Raw genomic sequence first — 27,244 nt, forward strand, 5'->3', positions numbered from 1 at the left:
CCGGTATTCAACGGCTTTGTTAAATAGCTTAATAGAGGCTCGTGGTAGCGGGTGGGATAAGGCTAGGGGCAAGTGAGGACACAAGGTGGGGGGCTGAGGGTCCCTGACCGAGCGTGCGTAGCACTCAAGGCCCCTTGTCGGCCCTTCTCCACCTCCCCTGCAGCCGCAACCCCGCGTTCCTGACCTCGGCAACCTCATGGACCTCAGGGCTCGGATTGTGGGCTGTTCCCCGTCGCCCAGTCTGTCCTTGTGCCCCTAGAGGGGTGGGGGGAAAGGGAGACCCTGGAAAAGCCTCTAACCTTTGCCCCCAGACCCACCTTCTTCCCGAGTGACTCGTCACACAGCCCAAGATGGACAGGTGACCCTGCAATGCCTGACCCAGGACTTTTAACCTGCGGAGATCTATCTGACTTGGCTGACTGATGGGGAGGAACAGCTCCAGGACACGGAATTCATTGAGACCAGGCCTGCTGGAGATGGGACCTTCCAGAAGTGGGCAGCTATGGGAATTACCGCGGGCCAGGAAGAGAAATATACCTGCCGAGTTCAGCATGAGGGACTGTCTGAGCCCCTCACCCTGAAATGGGGTAAAGACAGTGAGGAGGAGCTGGGGAAAAGGACATCCCCCACCTCCCAGAAAGTGCAGAGGGATGTGGAGTTACTGCGGGGGGGCAGGAGGGGGGGAAGGGGAAGAGTTGGGGAGGAGATTAGCGAGTCTCAGGCCAGAGAGGGATCAGGGCCTTTCACTTCCCTTTTCCACCTTAGAGCTGCAGTCCTGTTTCGTTGTGGGCATCATTGCTATTGTCCTCCCCCCTCATTGCAGTCATTGCTGGAGTTGTGATCTGGAGGAACAGAAATTCAGGTAGGCAAGACACAGGAAGGGGGTCACATTAGGTAGCAGGCACAGTGGAGATTCTGACTTCCTCTGAACTGGAAGCTTGTCTTTCTGTCCCCAAATTCTCTCTTTTCCATATAAGAGACTTAGATAGACCCTAAAACTTTAGATGAACAAATCTGTAAATAGAAAACATTTTTCTGGAGAATGCTTTGCAGTGGTATAACAGACTGGCTGAATGGGCAACTGCTTCAGACTCATATCAGAAATAAATACAGGGATTTCTGCCAAAGGAATTAGGTGTCCCCCAGCTGGGGGTTGTAGAGCAGACTTGGAAACCTATTGATGCAGGTACCTGAGGTTGTGAAGTGCCCACTTGTAGTGCCTCTTTACTCTCTTCTCTTGGATTCTGCTGGACTGAGGTGTGGTTGGGCGTGGAGTCTTACTTGTAATTTGTTGTGTCTCCAAAACAAATCAGTGACCTTCTGGGGCCTTAGTATGGTCTCCTCTCCTGAACTCTCCCCTGGAATTTTTTTTTCTTTTCTTTTCTTTTCTGAAAAGGAGGGAACTATGTTTGGGTTGCAAGTAAGTGAAGGGTTAACATGGAAGGTCGAAAGAAGGGGCCAGCTCATGGTGTCTTTGAGAAGTCAGAGGAGAGGCTTACTCTGGTCTCTTTTCCTCACTCTCCTCTTCTCCTTCCATGTCACTGTTCTGTTAAATATGTCCCTGCCTGGGTTGTTTCCCTCCTTTTTCTCCAGGCAATGACACTGCACAGGGGTCAGATGTCTCTCTTGTAGCCAAAGGTGAGACTCTGAGGACCCTAGAAGTGGAGAGGGGCTGGTGTAAAGGCAGCCAAGCAAAGAGGGTGGGTATGTGAGTGGTTGGGTGAGGATTGGATGGGTGGTGAGCCAGGCTTTTCAGAATGAGAAGCTTGAGGCCAGAAGTGACTTTGAGGGTCCCCCTTAATCTGTCTTTCCTTCTCAGCTTGAGAGAATTGCCTTGAGAAAGAAAAGAAGGATATTCAAGTCTCTAGTTCCTGTTTTATTCCTGTTGACCTCTGACTTTTCTCTGTAGCATTGGCCCCTGTGGTCATCACTGTACTCTACTGGCCAAACCCCAGGGAAGCATCGTTAGTGCTTTGCAACAGAAGGTTAGAGGCCAAGGATTTTGCGATAATAAGCAGGTGGATGATCTCCCCTGGGATGTAAGTCATCTTATACCATGGTCAGACATGATTTGGGGACCCTGGGGTTGAAGTAGGGAAAGAACTTAGAGGGAGGGGAACTATGTTCCTCTTTGAGTGCAGCAGCTTCTTCTTGCCTAAGTCATCCCCTTGTGGAGGGTTGTCCATGGAGGGCTTATCTTCTCTCTCCCCACAAGACTTCCTATCCCCCTGTGGCTTACAAGTAGCAGGATAAAAAACTTTCCTTTTATCTCTGATGAATAATTAGTTCACTGAAATATGAAACATCTCTCATAGAATTGGAGTTGCTTTTTTGACCTGATCCATGACCTCCACAGTCTAGCTTTGCAGACCCCACCCCCTCCTTAACAATTGTGTCTATTAGCAGAAGGGACTGTTTCAGGAGGCTCCTGATATAAGGTCTGGAATTCCACTGGCTGGGGAACCCTATACCTCCTCCATAACCTTGGGATGATCTTTTGGATACCAAAGGAAGAGGCCAAGGATATCCAGATTGATTATTGGTAGTAGTTTAAGCATTCATTATAATTACTTACATACAAGCACAATCTGGGGTAGCTTCCAGACAGTTCAGTGGATCCCCACAAAAGAACTCCCAAAATCCCAGTGGCAATTATAAAAAAAAAAAAACAAAGGGAGGAGGTGCTAGAGAATGCATTACCACTTATTGGTGGATATTTTTGGTTTTCTGCTTAGCAATGAGCTTGGGAGTTAAGCCAATATTATGCCCCAATATAAGTTTGTGTATTGATCATGTACCAGTCATATATAGGTCACACTATTCTTGTTGTGGCTTTCATAGGTCACAATATCTGAAGTTATGACTCAGTGCCTGAGTTATGATTCAGTATCTAAGTTATGATTTTTTAACAGGTCACCATGTTCAGGCTTCAACCTTTCACAGAGTTTAAAGTTTTATGGCTTTTTGTTTATTATTGTATTTTATGGTTTTTCCCCAGTTCTGGACCCCACACTACTCCTTGGAGGAACTGAGTGACCAAATCTTATGGGGTTTCTTACAGGGTGGATTCCATGCAAGTATAGGTTTCACCAGAGGTGTCAAATACACAACCTACTGACTGGCTGCAGTATTCTGGAGTGCTTTGGAACCAGATTAAAGTGTAGTTAGGAAATACTTAAAAAAGAAGTGAAAATACAATAAAGCAGGTAACATTTCATTTTAAATCTAAGTCAATATGTGGCCTGCAGGGGTCCTTATGTCTAGATTAATGGCTCCCATTTCTACTGGGGGCAGCTAGGTGGTGCAGTGGATAGAGTACGGGGCCTGGAGTGAGGAAGACCCATCTTCCTGAGTTCAAATCTGGCCTCAGACACTTACTAGCTGTGTGACCCTGGACAAGTCATCTAACCCTGTTTGCCTCAGTTTTTTCATTTGTAAAATGAGTTGGAGAAGGAAATGGCAAATCATTCCAGTGTCTTTACTGAGACTACCCCAAATGGGATCACAAAGTGTTGGACATGACTGAAAATGACCAGAAATCAACAAATTTCTATTTGAGTTTGACATCACTGGTTAGACTAGCTGACCTCTGAGGGCCCAAACAACTCTCAGATTCTGTGATTCTGATTTCCCCTACACTTATAGTTGGTTAATATCAAGGGGTTCTCTGGCCTTTTGGTACTACTCACTTAACACATATAGGCCCATGGAAGGATGCTGAAGCTGCCCATTGTGAACAATTGTTGGGTCAACATCCTTCTAGAGTTACATATATGTATGCAGGAGTCAGGGTCTGGCAAGCAAAGGCCTTCTAATCCCAAATATTAGCTTGCCCTATGAGGGCCTTTGCTTTACCTTCTTCCTTTCCTAACAGTCTCCCTGTAGCTCACAGGTTCAAAGCAAGAGATCTGGTTTCTTATCAGCCTGAGTATCACTGGTAAAGCAAATGTTATTCTCCTCATTTTACTCATGAATACTCAGGTCCTGAAATTAGCCAGTTATTCCTATGTGTCAGCACCTATCTCAGAGCTCATCTAATATCCAAATCAGTTCCTCAGATAGGGTCATGTGACCCATAATAATAATAATAGCTCATGTTTTGGTTATCACAGACTGCATCTTCCTGCCTTCCAAATCTTGACTTGAAAGTGAAGCAGTTCAATTCTACACTATCTCTTGAATCCCTTGCTCCTTTATCCTACCAGTAATATTGTTCTGCCAAGGTTCAGCCCTGGATGGGTCTCACCATTTGCTGCCTTCCCTCTCACTCACATGCTGCTGAATAAAGCTGGAGAAAGTCATGAAACTATGCTGACTGGATCCACTACAAATTCATGTTAATTAGCCCTGACTGGGCCCTCACTGCTGCTAGGCAATCTTTTTGCACTTTTCTAATTGACTCACCATCCCACTGTCCACAGAGACTCTTTCATCCCTCTTCAAACTTTTCATAGTTCCTTCTCCCCAACTCTTTCAGTTAAGAACCTTGCTTCATATTTCATTGAAAATGATTTTAAAAAAAGGGAAAAAAAGAAAAAAAAATGAAAATGATTGAGGCCGTTTACTAAGAGCTTCCTCTTCTCACCCCCTCCTCAGCTGAAGTTTCCCAAATGCTATCAGCCACTATCTCTGCCTTCACACCAGTCTCCCATAATGAGGTGACCATTCCCCTTATCAATGCAAACTCCTCTGCATGTACAAGTGATCTCATTCCCTCCTGTCTTCTTCAGCACATTGCTTCCTCCATCATTCCCACTCTTTCTTTCATTTGCTATCCTGCTTTGTCTACTGGCTGCTCCCTTACTGCCTACAAAAATGTCCATGTCTCCTCTCTTCTCAAAAAATGCTCCCTTCATTCATTAAGTTCTGCTATCTATCACCCCCAATCTCTCCTCCTTTTTGTAGCTAGACTCTTTGAGGAGGCTGTCTACATTTGGTGCCTCTACTTCCTTTCCTCTCACTCTCTTCTTAACTTGCTGCAGTCTGGCTTCCCATATTATTGTTCAAATGAAACTGCTCTCTCCCATTTTAGTAACATTCTTTTCATTGACAATCTAATGGCCTTTTCTCTAACTCCATCCTTTTTGACCCCCTCTCAACTTTGACACTGTCGGTCACCCACTTCTCCTGGATATCTTTTGTCTCAAGTTATCATGACACTACTCTTTCCTGCTTCTCCTCCTACATATCTTACTGTTCCTTCTCATTTTCCTTTGCTAGACCCTCATCTAGGGTCATACCTGATAACTTCTTAGGTTACTAGCTAGCTCATAGGGCTCTGTCCTGGGCCCTCTTCTCTTCTCCCTCTATGCTATTTCACTTGGTGATCTCATCTCCAGTAGATTCAATTATCATTGATATTCTGGTGATTATCAGATCTCCTTATCCAGCCCAATCTTTCCACTGACCACCAATCTCAAATCTCAGCTGCCTATGAGACATCTCAAACTGGAAGTCCTTATAGACACTTTCAAGTGAAAATGTCCCCAAATGAACTTATTATCTTGCCCTCCAAACTCTCCCCTCTTCCTAACTTCCCTATTATTGTTGAGAGCATTTATTTTGTTAAACATTTCCAAATTTCATTTTAATCTGGTTCTGCTGCTCTAGTCTGTTCAGGACATATGCAGCCTATGGGCTGAGTTTGATATTTCTGACTGAAACCTTATATTAGTTTCATATTTAGGTTCTTTCAACAGAATGTAGACAGGTAATCAATGTCCGGTGTAGAGTAGATGTAGGACAGCTATTTATTTTCTTCCATTAAAATAAGTTATTAAAAGAACAGAAGATATTTAAGCACACAGTGACAAAGACATAAACATACTTCAGAGTGATAATTTTATTTCTTCATTGTCTATTTTTATTCCTTTAATTTCTTTTTCTTGTCTTGTTGCTACAACTAGCATTTCTAGTACAATATTAAATAATAATGGACATCCTTGCTTCACCCCTGATCTTACTGGGAAAGTTTCTAGTTTGTTCCCATTACAGATAATGCTTGCTGCTAGTTTTAGATATATACTACTTATCATTTTGAGAAAGGCTCCTCTTATTCCCATGCTTTTCATCTTTTTAATAGGAATAGGCGTTGTATTTTGTCAAAAGCTTTTTCTACATCTATGGAGATAATAAAATGCTTTTTGTGGTTTTTGTTGTTGATATGCCAATTATGATTGTAATTTTCTTAATGTTGAAACAGCCCTATATTCCTGGTATAATTTGCACCTAGTCATAGTATATAAGCTTTGTGATATATTGGTGTAATCTCCTTGCCAGTATTTTATTTAAAAATTTTGCATTGATATTCATTAAATAAATAAGTCTATCGTTCTACTTCTCTGTTTTTGTTCTCTCTGATTTTGGTATCAAGACCACATTTGTGTCATAGAAGCAATTTAGTAGGATTCCTTCTTTACCTGTTTTTTCAAATGGTTTGGTACAATTTGCTTGTAAGACTTTTTCGTCCTGGTGATTTCTTTCTTAGAGAGCTTATTTATGGCTTGTTCAATTTCCTTCCCCCTCCCCCCAAGACAGAATTATTCAAGTATTTTATTTCCTCTTCTCTTAATCTGTACAATTTACATTTTTGTAAATATTCCTCCATTTCACTTAGATTGTCAGTTTCATTGGCATATAATTGGGCAAAATAGCTCCTAATAATTGCTTTAATTTCACCTTCATTGATAGTATATTCACCCCAAGGATCTTCTCAAGGTACTTCTACAATTTAAATGTTTCTAGGATTTCACTGGACAATTATCCTGTTCCAGGCAGTAATAAAGGGAAAAGAAAAAGAAGAAAAAAACAAACTACTACCCCACCAAAAAGTCAACAAAAAGAAAAAAAAGTAGAGAATGACAAAAGCCAGAAATCTTAAGCTTCTTCTCCCTCCTTTTGATGATCTGAGTCTCTGATTTTAATGATCTAGACTAGAGGTGGAGCCATATTAAAATATAATTGGGAAATATCCCAGGGTTCTTGAGAGGACTGAATAAGATAGTGTACATGAAGATCTGAAGTAAAGATAAGAGGAAACTGCTGCTGTTTCTGCTGCCACAATTATCACCGTCCCCACCAGCAGATGAGAATGAATGTGTGTGAGAGAGCTTTGTAAACCGTCAAGGTGTAGGCAAATGTAGGCATTGTTTATCATGGTTACTTTTCCACTACATAACCATCCTGGCAGTCTTCCCCCCCCCCCCATTTCTTCCTCTCTTTCCCCTTCTCACTTCTTCCCAGGGGAGATATACCTAGTGACAGCCAGGGCACCTACAGCTGTCACTCTGGAAACAGAGACTTTCCAATATAGGAAGTGAATGAGGAGCAGGAGAGGTGACCATGAGGTGCCAGCACTCAGGGTGGGAAAGACTAGTTGACTTCTTCCCTTCCTCAAGGGCTCCTGACTGTCCATTGTACTATTGGCTGTACCAAGGTCCCATGGTTAGCCCCATCTTCCAATCAATAAAGGCCTGGTTTCATGACGTTTTAGGTGCTAGGCAGATTAGACTGTCACAGGCTGGAGCCCAAGGCAGACTTTATGGCCTCACTCACTGCTTTCCATACTTTATGTAGCAATCCCTAACCCCACCACACCTTAAAAAAATCAAATTCACACCACTTATGGTTTTAGACAATAAGGTTTGCTAGTTGAAAATTTTAAACACTTCTTCACTGTTTTCAAGTTATTTCAATTTTTCTAAAGTTAAAGTTTTTGGAATCCAAGTGATTTTAATTATACTACACAAAATGAATGATGTTGAGAAATATAACAGATAATACAACAGATGTTTTAGTAATTTAACTTTTATACAAATATTAACTTCATGTTTACGCAGCAGCAAGGACTGGGAAAGACAGTCTGTGTATGTCATGAGCCAATGCTGACTGAGAGTGATGGTGATTGGACTGAATTCAGTGGGAGCAATTTTCCTTTCTTAGCCCAATTTTGGTGACTGATTTCAAATTCATGTTCATATTTAAAAATTGGAGTTTTTTTTAGTGTCAGAGTTGTACTGGATAGCATTCAATAATATTGGTAATTGCCTCCCTTTCCACAATCCCTCCTCCCCTAAAGAAGAAAGTCTTACATCCTTCCTTCCCAAGGAAGACACATCCCTCCACTTCGTTAGGAAAACTGTACACATCTGAAATCAGCTGGCAGAAATTGGGGGTGATTTGTAAGGGAAGAGAGAGGGGAAACATCTTAGGAGAGGACTGATGGGTGGAAAGGCATACCTCTCTACAGGCTCCTCCTTCCTCTTCCCCAGCTGATTTTTAGACATGATCCCTGTGCTCCCTCCAGGCCCAGCTCGTCACTATCCCAGCCCATATTCTCTGTATCTCCCTTCAAAGGCTGATGCCCTTATTCACTATCTCCACCTCCTTTCCAGAACTCCCTAAAGCTATGTAGTATACTCACACCTCAGTTCCTCACCCCACAGTGTCAGTTTCTCTGGGCTTGACCATACCTTTTGGTCTCCTTTAGATATTCCCCATCTGTTTACTATTAAAAAACTGAAATTGTTCTTTCTTTTTTCTTTTTTTAAATATCATGTACATTTCCCATTGTATCCCTCCTCCTCCCTTTACCAGAAAGCCATCCTTTACAATAAAGAATAAAAAAGAGGAAAAAACAGTTCATCAAATTTAATCACCATATAGAACAAGTCTGATATATCTAATGTTCCACAGATATAGTTGCCCACCTTTGCAGAAAATGAAAGGTGTCTTTTGTGTCTTCTTGGGGGCTAAGCTTGAAAATTATAATTCAAGAGCATCATGTTAAAACTTCACAGTAGCTGCCATACAAAGTCTTTTTGGGGTGGGATAGACAGAGGTGACCAACACAGGAATAAAGTTAGATTTTCAGTAAAAGATTCTTTGACTTAAGAATTTTGGGCGCCCCCTTGTGGGCGACTCAGGTCTGGGACTCCCCGGTTTGGGAAGGCAGTACAGGGAAGCGAAAGTGAAAACCCAGGCTCTTGGGCTGGGGCGTGAGGCAGAAAGAGAAGGGATAAAAGGGACTGGGGAACCAGAGCAGGCGCTGGAGACACACCTGGACGCTGCTCAGTACCCTGATCGTGCGTCGAGCTCCACTCCGACTGCAGCCCCTGAGTCCGTGCTGCGTGCAGGCAAGTCCTGGCAGGGGCAGGCCCGTGCAGTTAGGAACTGGGAAGGTGGGAACGAGGATATTTGCTGGTTTAGAGAAGTGCCCCCCTTCCTTCATCATCACCAAATGTTCGGGGAATTCTCTGCCCCTTCCTCCCAAGAAGCAGCACCAAACCCTGAGCCCTGGGGAAGTGGAAAGAGCTCTGGGGGTGGAGGGCTCATACCTGAACCCCTGCTCTGCCACTTACTCTCTTTCTGACCCTGGGCAAGCCGCTTCATTTCTCTGAGACTCAGTTTCCTCATCTGTAAAAATGCCTGAGGTTCGACTAGATGGTCCCTGTGGCCCCTAACAACGATACTTCCTACGAGTCCATCAATCAAGCTATGACTGAGAATCTGCTGAGGAGTTTGGGGTTGGGCTAGGGAGCTAGGGAGGGAAGTGATCTTGGGTAAGGGATAAATGGTAGACTTGATTGGAGGTGTTGCTTCTTAGAATAATGTCTCTCATTGTTATAACTACATATTATTATTGTTATATTAACAATGGTAATAATATAATAATGATCTCTCCTTATTCTTTCACAGGCCCCAACATGCAGCTTCCTGCCCTGAGGCCCTGGGCTCCCCTCCTTCTGACTGACCTGATCCTGCTTTGGTTGTTGCAGGGGCTGCTGGGAACTCTCTTCCCTCCAGGGCTCCTTGTCCTCTGGCTGGAGGGGGCTTTTCGGGTGGGGGTCCTGTGGGGGGTGCTAAGTTTATTGGGGGAGCTTGGAAAGGTGGGGCAACTACTGCCTACCTTGTGCCTGAGCACCCCCCTGTTCCTGTCCCTGAGGGCTCTGGTTCCAGGGGTTTTGAGTACTCCCCCTGTGCTCCTAGCCTCAGCCCCATGGACCTGGCTCCTGCTGGCTTATGGAGCAGTGGGACTGGGCTGGGCTGTGTGGAAGGTGCTGAGTCCCTCAGAAGCCCCTCCCTCAGCACAGGAGAAGGAGCAAGTCCAGGAGAACAAAGCCATGATGTGGAGGCTGCTGAAGCTGTCCTGGCCTGACTTCCCCATCCTTGTTGCTGCTTTCTTCTTCTTGGCTGCTGCAGTCATAGGTAAATGGGCAAGGTGGGAGTGTGTGGGGGACAGCATGAATCTAAATTAACATGGAAAAGGGTCCTTGCTGTTACTTCCTGTCCATCTGCTCATGCCCCACTCCAGGTGAGATGTTCATCCCCCACTACACTGGTCGTGTGATTGACATCCTGGGCCAGGACTTTGACCCTGATGCCTTTGCCACCGCCATCTTCTTCATGTGCCTCTTCTCCTTTGGAAGGTTAGTGACTTGGTAGGGGCAGGTGGAGGTAGGGAAATCATATCCATATCCTTTAGGGCTCTGCCACCTACTGTTTGTGTGCCCTTGAGAAAATTACTTCATATTTCTGGCTTTTAGTTTCCTCGTTAATAGAATGAAAGGGGTTGGAGCAGATGCTAACAATTACAAATCCTGTGACCCTGAGGAGATTTCTCATCACCAAAACCAATGTGATATCCATTGTCCAGCTGCTTCTAGATATAGAAGCTGCCCTCCTGAAAGGCAGGGAAAGCATCTCTCCCACAAGACTTGGATCTGGGAATGCTACTTTTTTTAGATGCTCCTACTCTGAGGTAGGAGACATGAACGCCTTTCTCCCTCAGGGAGCACCCATTTTAATGAAGGAATACATTTTCCATCTTTGGGAAGTTCTTTTTCTGTTGATGTAGGTGAAATAACCTGTAATCCCTGAGCTATGACTGATGGGGAAGACAGACAGTGGTCAGAGATTTGACAAAAGGTTCAACAACATGTGAATGTACTTATTCAATTTTTTAATTCATTCAGAAATATTTCTTTAGTGTCAGACAGTGGGAACATTATTTTGTCCTAGTAGTCTCCTGCCTTCTCTTCCAGGAGAGGGGAGGTATGGTGCATTATCTTCTCTCAAGGACCTTCCTGTCTTTTTTTAGATATGCAGTTTCATTTACTTTCAGCTATCTTTTCATGTACACTGTGGTGGTCATTTTATATAGTGTTCTCTTGGTTCTGTTTATTTTATCTTGTATCAGTGTATAAAAAATCTTCCCATGTTTCTCAGAATTCCTTGTATTTCTTACTGCACAGTTACATTCTGTTAGATTCATATAACTTTGTTTTTCAATCATTCCCCAGCCAATGGGTCCACATTATGTTTACAGTTCTTTGTTACTGTCAAAAGTGCTAATATGAACATTTTGGTACATTTTGGACCATTGTTTCTGTTCTTGATTTGCTTATGGTATAAGCTCGATTGTGGGATCACCGAGTTAGAAGGTTTGGATAGTGTATTCACTTTACTTGCACAATTCAGAATTGTTGGACCAGTTTATAGCCTTAGCTACAGGGTATTTGTGTGCCTGCCTTCCCACAAAGGCCCTCCAACATCTGGCAATTATTGTTTTTTGTCATCTTGCCCCATTTCTAAAGTTTAATGCTTTACTTTCTGTAGCATTTGAGATGATTGATATCTCCTTTAACTTCTGTGTCACCGCACACTGCTATTACTTTTATATTTCTGACTATACTCTTTCCTTTTTTATGGGCATGATCTCCAGACTTTTTAATGTGGGAATTTCCTAAAGCTCAACTTTTGTCTTCAGACCTCCAATTTTTTTTATTCTGTATTTTTTGGGTTGATTTATGTTCATGGTTTCACACCTCCATTCTGATGATTCCCCTAATTTACTTATGATATCACCCTTTAGGTCTAAATCATTTATCCATGTCGATCTTATCTTTGGGTATGGTGTGAGATGTTGGTCTCTATGTTTCTAGTCCTGATGCCTCACCTGAGTTCCAGGCCTACATCTTCAAATGCCTGCTAGACATCTCCATTGGATGTCTCTATGTCTCCTCAATTCAGTATATACCAAATCAATCTCTTAAAAAACTCCTATTTTTTATTTATTTCATTAAATATTTTTCCAGTTATATTTAAGAAAATTTAAGTTCTGAATTCTCTCCTTACCTTCTAAGTCTTCCCCTATATGAGAAGTCAAACAATTTAATATCAATTATATATGTGTGGTCATGAAAGCATATTTCCATATCAGCCATGTTGTAAAGGAAAACAAACAAAGTAAAACAAAAATAAAGAAAATTTTAAAAAGGATGCTTCAGTCTGCATTCAGAGTTCATCAATTTTCTCTCTGGAGGTGGAGAGCATCTTTTATCATGGATCCTTTGGCATTTTCTATCATTGTCTTGATCAGAGTAGCTAAGTCCATCCCAATCATCCTTACAATATTGTTATTACTGTGAACCATGTTCTCCTGGTTCTTCTCTCTTCACTTCACATGAGTTTTTGTAAGTCCTTCCAGGTTTTTCTGAAACTATCTTGCTCATCATTTCTTATAGCACAATCGTATCACAATCATATCATGATAATCACATGTCACAACTTGTTCAGTCATTTCCTCAGGTGATGTACATTCTCTCGATGTCCAATTCTTTGCCACCACAAAAAGATCTGTTATAAATATTTTTGTACAAATAGGTCTTTTTACATTTTCTTTGATCTCTTTGGAATACAGATCTAGGAGTGGTATTGCTGGGTCGAATATAGCACAACTTTATAGTTCTTTGTGTATACACATACACATTGTGTTCCAAATTGTTCTCCAGAATGTCTGGACTAATTCATAAGTTTAGCAATAATGCATTAGTGTCCCAATTTTTTCCACTTCCCCTCTAGCATTTTTCATTTTTTTTACTCTCATGTTAGCCAATCTGATATGTATGAGTTGTTTTACCTCAGAGTTGTTTTAATTTGTAGTTCTCTAATAAGAAGTGATTTAGAGCATTTTTTCCATGTGACTATTCATACTATTGGTAGTTTTGATTTCTTCTTTTGTGAACTACCTGTTCATATTTATCAACTGGGGAATAGTTCTTATTTTTATAAATTTGGTCCAGTTACCATTATATGTGAGAAATGAGGCCATTATCAGAGAAACCTGCATAATTTTTTTCCCCTGAGTTTCCTGTTTTCTTTCTATTTTTAGCTGCATTAGTTTGTTTGTGCAAAAGCCTTTTAACTTCATGTAATCAAAATTATCTATTTTGCTTCCCATAATCTCCATCTCTTGTTTAGTTACAAACTCTTCTCCTATCCATAGATCTGATGAGTGTAAATTTCCATGCTCCCCTAATTTACTTATGATATCACCCTTTAGATCTAAATCATTTATCCATGTTGACCTTATCTTTGTGTATGGTGTGAGATGTCGGTCTATGCCTAGTTCCTGCTAAACAGATTTTCAGTTTTCCCAGAATTTTTGTCAAATGGTGAGTTCTTACTGGCTCTTTGGGTTATCAAACACTAGATAATTATGGTCATTTACCATTATGTATTATGTACCTAATCTATTCTACTGATCCATCACCCTATTTCTTAGCCAGTAATAGATTATAGCTATGATTACTGCTTTGTAATATAGTTTGAAATCTGGAGCTGCTAGGCTGCTTTCCTTAGCATTTTTTTCCCATTGATTTCCTTGATATTCTTGACCTTTTGTTCTTCCAGATGATTTTTTGTTACTATTTTTCTAGCTCTATAAAACAATTCTTTGGTAGTTTGATGGGTATGGCACTGAATAAGTAAATTAATTTAGGTATAATTGTCATTTTACCGTATTGGCGTGGCCAACAGTCAACTAATATTTCCCCGGTTGTTTAGATCTGTCTTTGTGTGAAAAGTGTTTTGTAATTATGTTCATATAATCCCTGAGTTTGTCTTGGCAGGTAGATTACCAAGTATTTTATATTGTTTGCACTTGTTTAAAATAGAATTTCTGTATCTCTTCCCACTAGGTTTTGTTGGTAGTGTATAGAAATACTGATGATTTATATCCTGAACTTTGCTGAAGTTGTTCATTGTTTGAACTAGTATTTAGTTGATTCCCTAAGTATACCATCATATCATCCAAAAAGAGTAATAATTTGTTTCCTCATTGCCTATTTTTATTTCTTCAATTTCCTTTTCTTGGCTTATTGCTAAAATTAGCATTTCTAGTTCAATATTTAATAATAGTGGTGATAATGGACATCCTTGCTTCACCTCTGATCTTATTGGGAAGGCTTCTAGCTTATCCCCATTACAGATACTGCTCGCTCTTAGTTTTAGTTAAATACTACTTATTATCCTAAGAAAAGCACCTTTGATTCCTATGCTTTCTAGTTTAATGAGAATATGTGTCATTTTGTTTAAGACTTTTTTTTTTGCATCCATGTGCAGCTAGGAGGTATAGTGGATAAAACACTGGGCTTGGAATCAGGAAGGCTCATGTTCATGAGTTCAAATCCAGCTGCAGACACTTCTTAGCTGTGTGACCCTGAATAAGTCACTTAGCCCTGTTTGCTTCATTTCCCTCATCTGTAAAATGAGTTGGAGGAGGAAATGGCAAACCATTCCAGTATATTTTCCAAGAAAACCCAAATGGGGTCATGAGGAGTGAGACATGACTGAAGTGACTGAACAACAAAATTGACAAAATCATATGATTTCTGTTGTTTGTGTTATTGATATGGTGAATTATGCTGACAGTTTCCCCAATATTGATCCAACCCTGCATTCCTGGCATAAATCCCACTGGTCATGATTTATGATCTTTGTGATATATTGCTGCAATCTCCTTGCTAGTATTTTATTTAAAAATTTTACATCAACATTCATTAAGGAAATGGGTCTATGGATTTCGTAGACTCTGTCTTGTTTAGGTATCAAGTCCATATTTGTGTCATAGGAGGAATTTGCTGGGACTCTTTCTTTACCTTTTTTAAAAAATAGCTTATATAGTATTGAGATTAATTGTTCCTGAAGTGTTTGGTAGTACTCACTTCTAAATCCATCTGGTCCTTGGGATTTTTGGTTAGGGAGCTCTTTGATTACTTGTTCAATTTCTTTTTCTAAGATAGGGTTATTTAAGCATTCTATTTTCTCTTCTGTTAATCTGGGCAGTTTATATTTTTGTAAATATTTATCCATTTCACTTAGATTGTCAGTTTTAATGCAATATAATTGGACAAAATAATGCTTTTTTATTTTTTTTGGTGAAATAATTCTTAATAATTATTTTAATTTCATCTTCATTGGTGGTGAATTTACCCTTCTTTTCATTTTTGATACTAGTAATTTGGTTTTGTTCTTTTCTTCTTTTTTTAAATCAAATTAACCAATGGTTTATCTATTTTATTGGCTCTTTCATAAATCCAGTTCCTACTTCTCTCTCTCTCTCTCTCTCTTTCTCTCTCTCTCTCTCTCTCTCTCTCTCTCTCTTCTCTCTCTCTCCTCTCTTGCTATGCAATGGGGTTAAGTGACTTACCCAGGGTCACACAGCTAGTAAGTGTCAAGTGTCTGAGGCTGGATTTGAACTCAGGTCCTCCTGACTCTAGGGCCCATACTCTGCACTATGAAACCTACTTGCACCCTCCCCCCATTTTCTTTATTAGCATAATAGTTTTTTCTTTTTTGTAACTTTCAATTTTGTTTATCTCTCCTTTGATTTTCAGGATTTCCATTTTGGTACTTAACTGGGGATTTTTAATTTGTTCTTTTTCTAGTTTTCTTAGTTGCATGCTTAATTCATTTATCTGCTCTTTCTCTCTTTTATTGATGTACACACTTGGATATATAAACTTTCCTCTAAGTACTGCTTTGGCCACATCTTGCAAATTTTGGAATGTTATCTCCTTGTTGTCTTGTTGTTAATTATTTCTCTAATTTATTCTTTGACCTACTCATTCTTAGGATTAGATTATTTAGTTTCCAATCAATTTTTAATCTATGCTTCTGTGGCCCTTTATTAAATGTAATTTTTGTAACCTTTTAGAAAGATGTAGTTTACCTACTTACCATTTTAAATTATGTCTATTTTTATTTTTGCTTTGTCTGAGATCATGATTGATACTCCTGCCTTTTTTACTTCAGTTGAAACATAACATATTCTGCTCTGGCCCCATATCTTAACTCTCTGTGTATGTCTCTCTGGTTCAGGTATGTTTCTTGTAAACAGCCTATTTTCTGATTCTGGTATCTAATCCATTCTACTGCCCACTTCCATTTCATGGGTGAGTTCATCCCATTCACATTCACAGTTATGATTATTAACTGTGCATTCTGCTCCCCCCATTCTAATTTCTTCTGTTTATCCTCTTTCTCTCTTTTTATCCTGTTTCCATTCTAAAGTCTGTTTTGCTCCTGACTGCTGCCTTTTTTTATCTGTCCTCCCTTTTATCACCCCTCCCCTTGTTCCCTTCCTCTTCTACTTCCCCATTGGGTAAGATAGATTTTTATTACCTATCACACACAAACATGTATATATACATATAACATGTGATTTTCCCCTCTTTGAACCACTTTAAATGTGAGCAAGTTTCAAGTGCTGGCAACCCCAGCATTTTCTCTCCACTGTGAAAGCTTTTCCTTGCATGCATTATTTTTTATGTGACATAATTTCCCCCATTCTTCCTCCTGCTTCCTCTTTCTCCCAGGGCTTTCCTCTTTCTCACCCCTTCATTTTTTAAAATCACCCCAACATTATCAACTCACTCCAGCACTCTCTTCCCTAATAATGATAAAGTTCTTAGAAGTTACAGGTATCATCTTCCCATTTGGAAGGCAAACCATTTAACTTTTATTGAATCTGTTTTAATTTTTCTAACATGTTTATCTTTTAATGCTTCTCTTGAGTCTTGTATTTGAAAATTAAATTTTCTATTCAATTCTAGTCTTTTCATAAGGAATACTTGAAAGTCCTCTATTTCATTAAACTTTCTTTTATTCCCTTGAAGGCTCATACTCACTTTTGATGGGTAGTTTATTCTTGGTTGTAATCACAGCTTTTTTGCCTTCCAGGATATAATTTTCCAAGCTCTCTGCTTTTTTAATATGGTAGGCTACTAAATCTTGTGTGATCCTGACTGTGGCTTTATGGTACTTTAATAGTTTCTTTCTGGATGCTTGAAGTACTTTTTCTTTGGCCTAGAAGCTCTGGAATTTGACTATAATATTCCTGGGAATTTTCATTTTAGGATCTCTTTCAGGTGGTGGTTGGTGGATTTTTTTCAATTTCTATTTTACCCTCAGAATTGAAACAGTTTTCCTTGATAATGTCTTGAAATATAATGTTTAGTCTCTTTCTTTGATCATGGCTTTCAGATAATCCAACAATTCTTAAATTATCTTGCCTCAATCTATTTTCTAGGTTAATTGTTTTTCCAATGAGGTATTTCATATTTCCTTCTATTTTTCCATTCTTTTAACTTTGTTTCCATGGTTTCTTGATGTCTCATAGAGTCATTAGCTTCTACTTGTGCAATTCTAATTTTTAAGGAATTAATTTCTTCTTAATTAATTGCTTTTGTATCTTTTTTCTATTTGGCCAATTCTGTTTTTTGAGGAGTTGTTTTCATCAGTATATTTTTGTATCTCTTTTTTTTCTGTTTTTTTTTTTAAGGTGTTATTTTCTTTAGTATTTTTTTTTTTGTGGTAAAAGTCCAAGTTTTTTTTTTTGTCTTTTCATATTTTTCTTCCTTTTCATTTTAACCTATTTTTTTCTCCTGCTCTTATTTGATTTTTAAAATAATTAAAAAACCAAACAAACCCTTTTTCCAGGAATTCTTGTTGGCTTTGTGTCCAATTCAAAATTTTCTTTGAGGCTTTGCTTGTAGACCTTTTGAATTCATTATCTTCTTTTGAGTTTGTGTCTTGGTTATCCCTGTCATCATAGTAGATTTTTTGGTTAGGTTCTTTTTTGTTGTTTGCTCATCTTTCCACTCTATTGCTTGATTTTTAGATTAATATTATTAATATTATGTTATGTTAATATAATGTGTTAATATTAACATTTATGTTAATATTGGTTTTGTCCTAAGTGTGGGAGTGAAAGAGTACTCTCTTAAGCTTCAGACCTTTCCACACTGCTGTTTTTAGAGCTAGTTCTGGGTATTTGGAAGTTTTTGGTGCTTCCAAGGTAGTGTAGTCTTGGTAAAGGTGTGGTCACTCTTTTTTAAAAATTAATTTATTTTGATTTATCAACAATCACTTTCATGATCTTTTGAGTTTTAATTTTTTCTCATTCTCCCTCCCCACCTTCCTTCCCAAGATAGCATGCAATCTGACATAGGCTATACAATACATTTTTATTAAACATATTTTCATATTAGTCATATTGTAAGGAAAAATTAGAACCAATAGAAGGAACCACAAGAAGGAGGAAACAAAACAAAACAGAAGAAAAAAGAAGAGCAAATAATTTGCTTCAATCTGCATTCAAACTCCATAGTTCTTTCTTTGGATGTGGATAGCATTTTCCATCATGAGACTTTTGGAGATGTCTTAGATCCTTCATTTCTGAGAAGGGCTAAGTCTATCAAAGTTAGTCACCGCACAACATGGCTGTTACCCTGTACAGTGTTTGCCTGGTTCTACTCACTTCACTCACCTTCAATTCATGTAAGTCTTTCCAGGTTTTTCTGAAGTCTGCCTGCTCATCATTTCTTATAGTACAATAGTATTCCATTGCATTCATATACCACGACTTGTTCAGCCATTCCTCAATTGATGGGCATCCCCTCAATTTTCAATTCTTTGTCACCACAACAAGAGCTGCTATAAGTGTTTTTGTACATGTGGGTCCTTTTCCTATTTTTATGATCTCATTGGGATACAGCCCTAGAAGTGCTGTTGCAGGGTCAAATGGTATGCACATTTTTACAGCCCTTTGGGCATAGTTCCAAATTGCTCTCCAAAATGGTTGGATCATTTCACAACTCCACCAAAAATACATTCATTCTTCTTGTGTACACTGTGGTTCTTACCTAGGAAGGGCGTTTGATCCCTGGGATTACAATCAACACTGCTCTTCAGGGTCCCCTGCTCCCTTGGTTTCAGAAATAACACTGTTCCTCAGGATCCCAAGTCCCTTGGGACCAGAAGTGATACTTTCAGGACTTTCTATTCCCTCTTGACTAAAAGTGCTCCTTTCTACCCTTGAACTCAGAAGTGGGTATAGGCAATGGAGTTACCAAACAGCATCTTATCCTATGTCTAGTGCTAGCACAGGGGTCGGTCTCCTATAATTTTTTTCTGACCCGTTGCCCTATCACCTTACTGTTACTGGCTTAAGAGTTCCCAAAATTAGCACTGGCTCTGAAGTCAGGAGTACTTGAGTTCAAATTCGGCCTCAGACCAAACACTTGACCGTGGGCAAGTCACTTAACCCCAATTGCCTAAAAAAACCAAAACCAAAACCAAAACAAACAAACAAAGAGTTCGCCAAATTGCTAATGTTTATGTCATCACCACCTAGTCCCACCACTAGTGTTTCATGCACATGGGTTCTGAGTCAGTCTCCTGCCCCTGTCACAGATCTCTTTCTGACTTCCTATGTTGTCTTGGGCTGGAAGAATGTCTCACTTCGATGTTTTGGTGATTCTGCCACTTCGGAATTCGATTTTAGGTGTTATTTTTAAAGTTATTTGGAGGAGGATGCTGGGAGGACTCAGCTGAGTGCTTTCTCTCCACCATTTTAGATTCACTTCTGGAAATCATTCCGAAATTAATTTCATCATAGTCTTCTCAGACTGCCTACAACAGACTTATTACCACCCGCACATCCCACCACCCTACTTCAACCTCTACTTCCTTGTCTATGGCATCAGAATTCTATTCACTGAATATCAAAACTTCAGGACATTTTTTGCTACTCTGATCATATTCTGATTCCTTCCATTTCTATCATTAACATTTCTGGTTTCCATTCCTTCTTTCTGTGAGAAGTGAGAAGCACTGTGCTAAGCAATGGGGATACAGATAGAAGAGTGAGAGTCCTTTCACTCAAATAACTCACCTTCTAATGGGAGAATCAACAGGTACAGAAGGTTTCAGCTGCAAATCAGAGGGAAAGGTCCTTAGGGTGCAGCTGTAAAGCAGATAGTAATGTCTCTTTAATGTCATTTCCACTGAAAATTTTCAGCTTCTGCTATCGAATCATCTGAGAGTGCCAAAGACTTTGGGGTCAAGGATATTTGCTTTTGAGTCTTTATTAGTGTGTGGCTATAGGACCTGCAGGAACAGTTGCCAGGCTGTATCTCCACAGGAGTTGCTATCCAGGATAATCCCTGAGGGCACTGAGCTAGAAGCATTGTTATTTCCAACATTCTTGTGTTCAAGATTATCTCCATCAGGGTCTGAGTGGAAATAGTGGTAATGTGGTATTTTGACTTCCCTAACATATGCTGTCATCTCTCTCTCTCTCTCTCTCTCTCTCTCTCTCTCTCTCTCTCTCTCTCTCTCTCTCTCTCTCTCTCTCTCTCTCTCCTCTTTCTCCTCTCTCCCCCCCACCTTTCTCTCCCCCAGCCTTTCTCTCTTTCTCCCCCCCCCTCAGTGTGCCTTGCTGTCTCAGCAAGGTTAGCTTAGTCTGTGAGTGGCAGTTGTGTCTGGCCCCTTCTCTTCAGGAGTTGTCTCCCCAAATGATGCCCACAGTGACTGGCCTAGAATCAGGGCTGGTGGTCAGGGATCTGATGCCAATTCCACAGTTTCTATGCTTATCTGATGGCAGATGGTCAGCTGTCATTGTGAGTTGTGTTGAGGAACATGTCCCTATCTCCATGATGATTTCTCTCTTCATTAATGGATTCAGGGAAGCTGGTCTTGTGTTGAGAGATAAAGCTCTTCCCAAGGCTCTTAGGTTCTTCATTCACGCTATTCTTTTGTCCCTCCTTTAGATGCCCTCCCACCTTCTCTCAACCTGTGTAAATCCTAACCACCTCAAGACAAAATTGTTTCCTATAAAATCGTTCCTACTATCCTGACCACCCTCTTCTCTCAAATCCTGCATCACTTCTATCTATTGAATTTTTGTACTACTTTGTATATGATTTGTACTGTATCCTAACTGTTTGACAAGTTCATAAATAAATTGATAAGTCCTTAAAGGTAGGAATAACTTCTCTCTGGTGGTAGCATGACCCTTTGCCTTTCAGAAGAGAGAAGAACGTCCCTATTCAGTGTGGGTATCATTTCTGAGAATTGTTCGTGAAAGTGTGTAGCTCTTGGTATGTGAAGGTTTCCATACTGGTGGGAGGCTGACCTATTAGCCAGAAAATAGTGTAATGCTGTCACTTGACTATTCATGCTCATAAGAGGGGAAAAAGCCTACACTCTGCAAAGAGGGCTCTGGGTAGGTTTTCAACCTCTCAAACAAGATTGAGGTGAAAGAATAGGACTTGGAGATACATGTCCTCTTAGCTCTATCAAGCAGTCTAGCTTTGTGGTGGGATTTGAATTGAGGTTAGTTCATAGGAGCTTCATTTTGCAGAACTCATCCCATTCTGTACTTTCTTTCTTTCTTTTTTTTTTTTGGCATTTAGTTTTATTTTCTTTTAGCATCTCAGTAAAGGCTTAGAGATAGCTACGTAGTGCAGTGAACAGAGAAGTGAACCTGGGGTCAGGAAGACCTAAGTTTAAATGCAGCTTCATATACTTACTTACTAGCTGTGTGGCCTTGGGCAAGTCACTTAACCTCTGTTTGCCTCAGTTTCCTCAACTGTAAAATGGAGATAATAACATCTACCTCCTAGGATTGTGTTGAGGATCAAATGAGATATTTGTTGAAGTACTTAACATAGTTCCTCACTCAGAGTAAGTGCTATATAAATACTGGCTTTTATTATCATTACTTCCTGTGAAAATCTTCCATGTCTTTGCTGAACTAGTGGGAAAAGGGATTTGTTCCCTTTGTGAAGATAGAGAGGAATCCTTAGGGACGTTCTGGCAGTGAATGAACCAACTCTAGAATTCAGAAAGCACCAGAAAAATTGGGGCAGAGAGTGAGAGTCTAGGTGAGATAATCAGATAAGTTGTTGGGGGGAGGCAGAATCCCTATTCCCTTTCTGATGGTGCTATCTCATCACACCATGCTCTTCGCTTCTCCTATAGCCCCAACAGCCTGTGGTGGAGAGCTGTGCACAAAACAAGTCCTCACTATGTCTGTGGAATTGGGTTCTACTGCCCTCCCTCTTCCACTTAGGTTTCTTCTGTCATGTCTCCCCTCTATCCCCATCCATCCATTCTGGCACCTATTCTTTCTGGTGGTATTTTCCCTTTGTTTCCCTCTCTCGTGTCCTCTTTATGTCTCTCCCTCACCCATATCCCTCTTTCCCCATTGACTTTCTCCTCTCTTCCTCATCCATTCTTCCTATGACACCTCAGGCTGACTCTTCCCCAACTATATTCCTTCTTATGCTTTCATCTTTCTCATTCCCCAGCTCATTATCTGCTGGCTGCCGAGGAGGCCTATTTACCTTCGTCATGTCCCGAAACAACCTGCGTATTCGACGTATGCTCTTTTCCTCTCTGCTCCGCCAGGACCTCAGCTTCTTCCAGGAGACCAAGACAGGTGGGGTTTAGACCTGGATCTTTGGTTCCTCTGGGTTTTCCTAACCCCTCAGGGTCCCTTTCATGCCCTACCCCTCTCCTTCCGTAGTTGAATGCACATTGAGCTGGGTCCCTGTCAGGGTGGGTTGTGGTGACCTTGTCTCTTTCCCCAAGCAGAGGGGAGGAGGTAGGGGCATAGAAGCTGTTCTTTGAGTTTTGAGGGTGAGCTTCCCCAACTGTGGTTTCTAGGTCTGTCTGTCCCATTCTGGAGCATAGCTTCATTCTTTCTTCCCCAGGGGAGTTAAACTCACGCCTATCTTCAGATACCAACTTGATGAGCCGCTGGCTCCCTTTAAATGCCAATGTGTTCCTTCGGAGCTTGGTAAAGGTGATAGGGCTGTATGGCTTCATGTTCAGTCTCTCACCTCGACTCACACTCCTCTCCATGCTTGAAGTGCCCCTCTCAATGGCTACTGAGAGGGTCTACAATGTCCGATACCAGGTATATGTGGGGCAGGAGCACAGCTTAGGGGAGAGGCATAGACTGGTGTTGGTGGGATAGATCCTTGGAAGAAAGGGTGGGGATAAAGGTTGGGGAAAGAGAGAGCTGGGATTGAGGTTGAAGGTTGGCTCCAATATGGGAGCTAGGATTCTGGGGCGTGTGGAGGGGGTCTCCCTTGCCTCACTCGCCTTTCCTCTGATACGTTCTCCTCAGGCATTGCTACAGCAGATCCAGGATGCTGTGGCAGAGGCTGGTCAGATAGTGCGGGAGGCGGTGGGAAGCCTGAAAACTGTGAGGAGTTTTGGAGCAGAGGAGGATGAGGCCCAACGCTATGAGAAAGCCTTGGAGCACAAGCGTCAGCTAGAGTGGCACCGAGACTGGGAGCAGGCAGTGTATCTGCTCTTCAGGAGGGTGAGCCAGGCCAAAGGGGTTCAAAGATAGTAAGTATATCCCTAAGTGATGCTGCTCTCAGCCTCTGATCTCTGATGTGTGATCTTACCTCTTCAACTCCTAACCTTTTTGTCCCTTCTTTCCCAATGACTCTCATCACCACTGATCTCTGCTTGTAGTAAGAAGAATAGGGATAAGAGTTGGAGAAGGACCACTGGTGAGGTGACCAGCCTTATCCTCAGCCCATTTTCCTCTTCTCCCTCAGGGACTTCAGCTGGGGATGCAAGTGTTAATGCTGAATTGTGGGCTAAGGCAGATCTTGGCTGGGGTGCTCACAAGGGGAGGCCTTGTCTCCTTTCTGCTCTATCAGGGGAACGTGGGGAATTACATGCAGGTAAGGCAACAGACTCTTGCTCTGTCTTTATTTCAGTTTCAGATGTTGTGGGGGGTGGAATGCCAAGTTTTGAAAGACTGATTTTTCCATATGCCTGATTCTATGTAAGGAAACAGTGGTGGCTCTATAGCTCTGTTATTAAAGAATTAGATCTCAGTGACTCTAATTTGTGACTCTGCATCACTGTATTTCTCTAGACTCTTGTGCACATCTGTGGGGACATGGTGAGCAATGTGGGTGCTGCAGAGAAAGTTTTCCGATACCTGGAACGTAAGCCACAGATGCCTCCTCCTGGGACACTGGCCCCTTCTTCCCTGCAGGGCCTCGTGGAATTCCAAGATGTCTCCTTTGCTTATCCCACCCAGCCAGCCAAGCCTGTACTCAAGGTGACTGGGAGGAAACCCAGGATCCAGTTTTGTGGCCCTCAGCTTTTCTCTATGTGGTGGGGCTGACCCTGGTCTTTAATCCTGATTTTCCTGAGTCACAAGATGGTGATTACCTCAAGGTGAGGGAGGAGGTCTTCACCCATTTCTCTCACTGATTATTGCTTCCTTTCCCTTTCCCCTCCAGGGAGTGACATTCACTCTGTACCCTGGGAAGGTGACAGCCCTAGTAGGGCCCAATGGGGCTGGGAAGAGCTCAGTGGCTGCATTGCTGCAGAATCTGTATCAGCCCACAGGGGGCCGGCTGCTGCTGGATGGGGAGCCCTTGGCTCAGTACCAGCACCAATACCTGCACTCACAGGTGACCAGAGATAAGGAGGAGGAGAGGGAGATGAAGTTGAGGAAGGAAACACTGGGAGAAGTAGGGTGGGCAGGGCTAAGGAAGAGAGAAATAGATTTGTTCTCCTGAAGACCTATGGAGTAGGGGAGGGTGCCTTGGGTCCCTGTCCTGGTTTAGCTCACCCAGGGTCCCCTTCTTGCACTAGGTGTCTGTGGTTGGGCAGGAGCCTGTGCTGTTCTCAGGGTCTGTGAGGGACAACATTGCCTATGGGCTGGAGAACTGTGGGGATGATGAGGTGAGGGCTGCTGCCCAGGCAGCCCATGCTGATGGATTCATTGCCAGTATGGAGCATGGACTGGACACAGGTAAATTCACCAATCTTCAAGACTGTAACAATGAATTTCTAGATAAAAGAGAACTTGACCATTCCTTAATGAAGTCAGCAGGGTGCCTGGGTATACTAGTTCTAAAATTGGCATTGTTCCCTATTTTTCCCTCTACCCTGGGTCTTCTATTTTATAAAAAAGTACTTTGGGCCTACTCATCCAGGCTTTTTGCCTAGAAGACCATGTGATCTGTGTGAAATGTGATGCCGCCTCTCCCTGGATGGCACCACTGGGCATATATCCCTATGATTCTCTTAATCTGATCTAAGGGGAAATGGCGGAGGGTAAGGATGGAGACAAAAGTGTTTCCTCCACGTGGAAGTCACAGGACCCTGTCTCTGTCTCTTCAGCTGTGGGGGAAAAGGGAAGCCAGTTGTCTGCAGGACAGAAGCAATGTGTGGCCATCGCTCGGGCCCTGGTGAGGAATCCTCGTGTCCTCATTCTGGATGAGGCCACCAGCGCCCTGGACATGGAGTGTGAACAGGAGGTAAGGGAAAGGTGCTGGGAAGAGTCAGAACTCTGGAGGCAAATGAGGTCGGGGCCTGAGGCACATACGGTGGTGGTGTCATAGATAGGCAGAGCTGACAGGGGCTGTGTGGGGCAAGGGAGATGGGGGAAAGCATTCCTGGGCCAGGTGTCTCCACGATTTGGGATGATTATGGACCCTGAGAATGAAGAAGATAGTAGGGAAATTACCCATGTATCTCTTCTCAGTATCCTACATCCCACTTGGCAGAGCACAAGTGGATACTGGATATTGGTGGTAATGGTGGGTTTCCATGGTTCCCTCCCTTTTTTCCTTCAAATCCTGCCCTACCCACTAACATGCCGCATTTCCATTATTATCTTAGGTGCAGTAAGCAGTGCTGGGGTAGGCATGGAGGTTTTAGTGTTTGTTTCTCTAATGCCCAGTCTTCTCACCCTCAGCTTCAGGAGAAGATGCTGCAGGGGGGTCGGACAGTACTGGTGATTGCACACCGCCCGCAGACAGTGCAGGCTGCTGACCATATTCTGGTGCTAGAGCAAGGGAAGGTGGTGGAGCAGGGGACCCACACTGAGCTCATGGCCCAGAGAGGCCTCTATCATCGCCTGGTGCAGCGACAGCTTGAAGACTGAGTCCCTGGAGGAAGGAGAGCTTTTTATGTACGGTTGCGATTGGGTTTGGGTCAGAGTCTCTAGGATGCAGGGCAATCCTTGCTCTGAGTGCCTCTAGCCCGAATGCCTGTGCAATAGTCACTATAGCTGGGGAGATGATGGGGCCTTGGACAAGAGGTACCCCCAGGGATATCCCTTTCAAGAGACTATGTTGTTTCCCGGCTTCTGTTCAGAGCTCTGCATACCTGGGTGTGGGCCTGCCAGTCAATAAAGCATTTTTCTAAGGATGAACATGATGGTGAGAAAGAGAGGACTAACTTGATGTTAGTGCTAGGCTCTGCACACTTCTGGAGGGAAGGGCTGAGCTGGTCTTGCTGGAACTTTCTTATGGTATTAAGTGTTATTTTTATTCCAGGTTCTCAGGGCCAACTCAAGACAGGGTCCTGCAAGCTCTCAGTGCTCTCAGAATGGTCTGATCAAGGGCAAAAACTTACTTTTGCCCCCTCATCTTGGCTATGCAATTTCTTGACATGGGGTTGAATCTGAGCCATGTAGACAGAATTCGGCTTGAGAAATAAAGGCTCAAGAACCCCTTGGGAAATAATCATGGAAGTGGGAAGGAAGTGAGCCTAGTAGCAACAGGTCTCAAACTATACTGCAAAACCTTAATCATCAGAGGTAATTTTGTACTGGCTCCATCAGAGGAACAGATTAGGTACGCAACGTGTAGAAGCAATGAACAGTATAGCAGAGTGTTTGATAAACCTAAAGACCCCAGCTACTGCAGGGAGAGCTAATTTTTCAACAAACAGTGGGAAAGGTCTGGTAGAAACTAGGACTAGACCAACATCTCACACTGTATAACAAGATAAGCTTGAGATGAGTCCATGGCTTAGACATAAATGGTGGCATCATAAACGGAGAGGAATAAGGAAGAAATTACCTTCCTGACCTACAGGAAGTGGAAGGGTTCCTGATTAAACAGTGGATAGAGAGGATCCCAGAAGGTTAAACAGACAATTTTCATTACAGAAAATTAAGAGGTTTTTTTCACATAAAAAATCTATGCAGGTAAAAATAGAAAGAGAAGGACGTAACTGGGGAAAATTGTTATGTCAGTGTTATCTGATGGGTTTTATTTCCAAGATCTATAAAGAACTGATTCAAATTCATAAAGTTAAGTGCTATCCCTAACTGATAAATGGTCAA

The 27,244-nt window shown here is 41.9% G+C and overlaps 1 protein-coding gene across 2 annotated transcripts; it reads left to right on the plus strand.

Moving 5' to 3' along the window:
• Positions 1–715: 715 nt before the first annotated feature.
• On the plus strand, positions 716–26,326 carry TAP2 (transporter 2, ATP binding cassette subfamily B member). 2 transcript variants are annotated; one of them, XM_078155439.1, is made up of 12 exons: positions 716–862; positions 9,697–10,206; positions 10,313–10,427; positions 22,437–22,567; positions 22,842–23,047; positions 23,261–23,458; positions 23,703–23,831; positions 24,029–24,217; positions 24,402–24,575; positions 24,760–24,919; positions 25,291–25,427; positions 25,868–26,326. In XM_078155439.1, exons 2-12 carry the CDS (start codon positions 9,705–9,707, stop codon positions 26,054–26,056), a joined length of 2,130 nt encoding a protein of 709 aa, XP_078011565.1. In that variant the 5' UTR covers positions 716–862; positions 9,697–9,704; the 3' UTR covers positions 26,057–26,326. The 2 variants fall into 2 exon arrangements, with proteins under 2 accessions (XP_078011565.1, XP_020829773.1); XM_020974114.2 differs by lacking the exon at positions 716–862 and adding an exon at positions 8,941–9,134.
• The last annotated feature ends 918 nt before the right edge of the window (positions 26,327–27,244 follow it).

The sequence above is a fragment of the Phascolarctos cinereus genome, unplaced genomic scaffold (assembly GCF_003287225.1).
Source record: "Phascolarctos cinereus isolate Bilbo 61053 unplaced genomic scaffold, phaCin_HiC Scaffold_5;HRSCAF=322, whole genome shotgun sequence".
NCBI lineage: Eukaryota > Metazoa > Chordata > Mammalia > Diprotodontia > Phascolarctidae > Phascolarctos > Phascolarctos cinereus.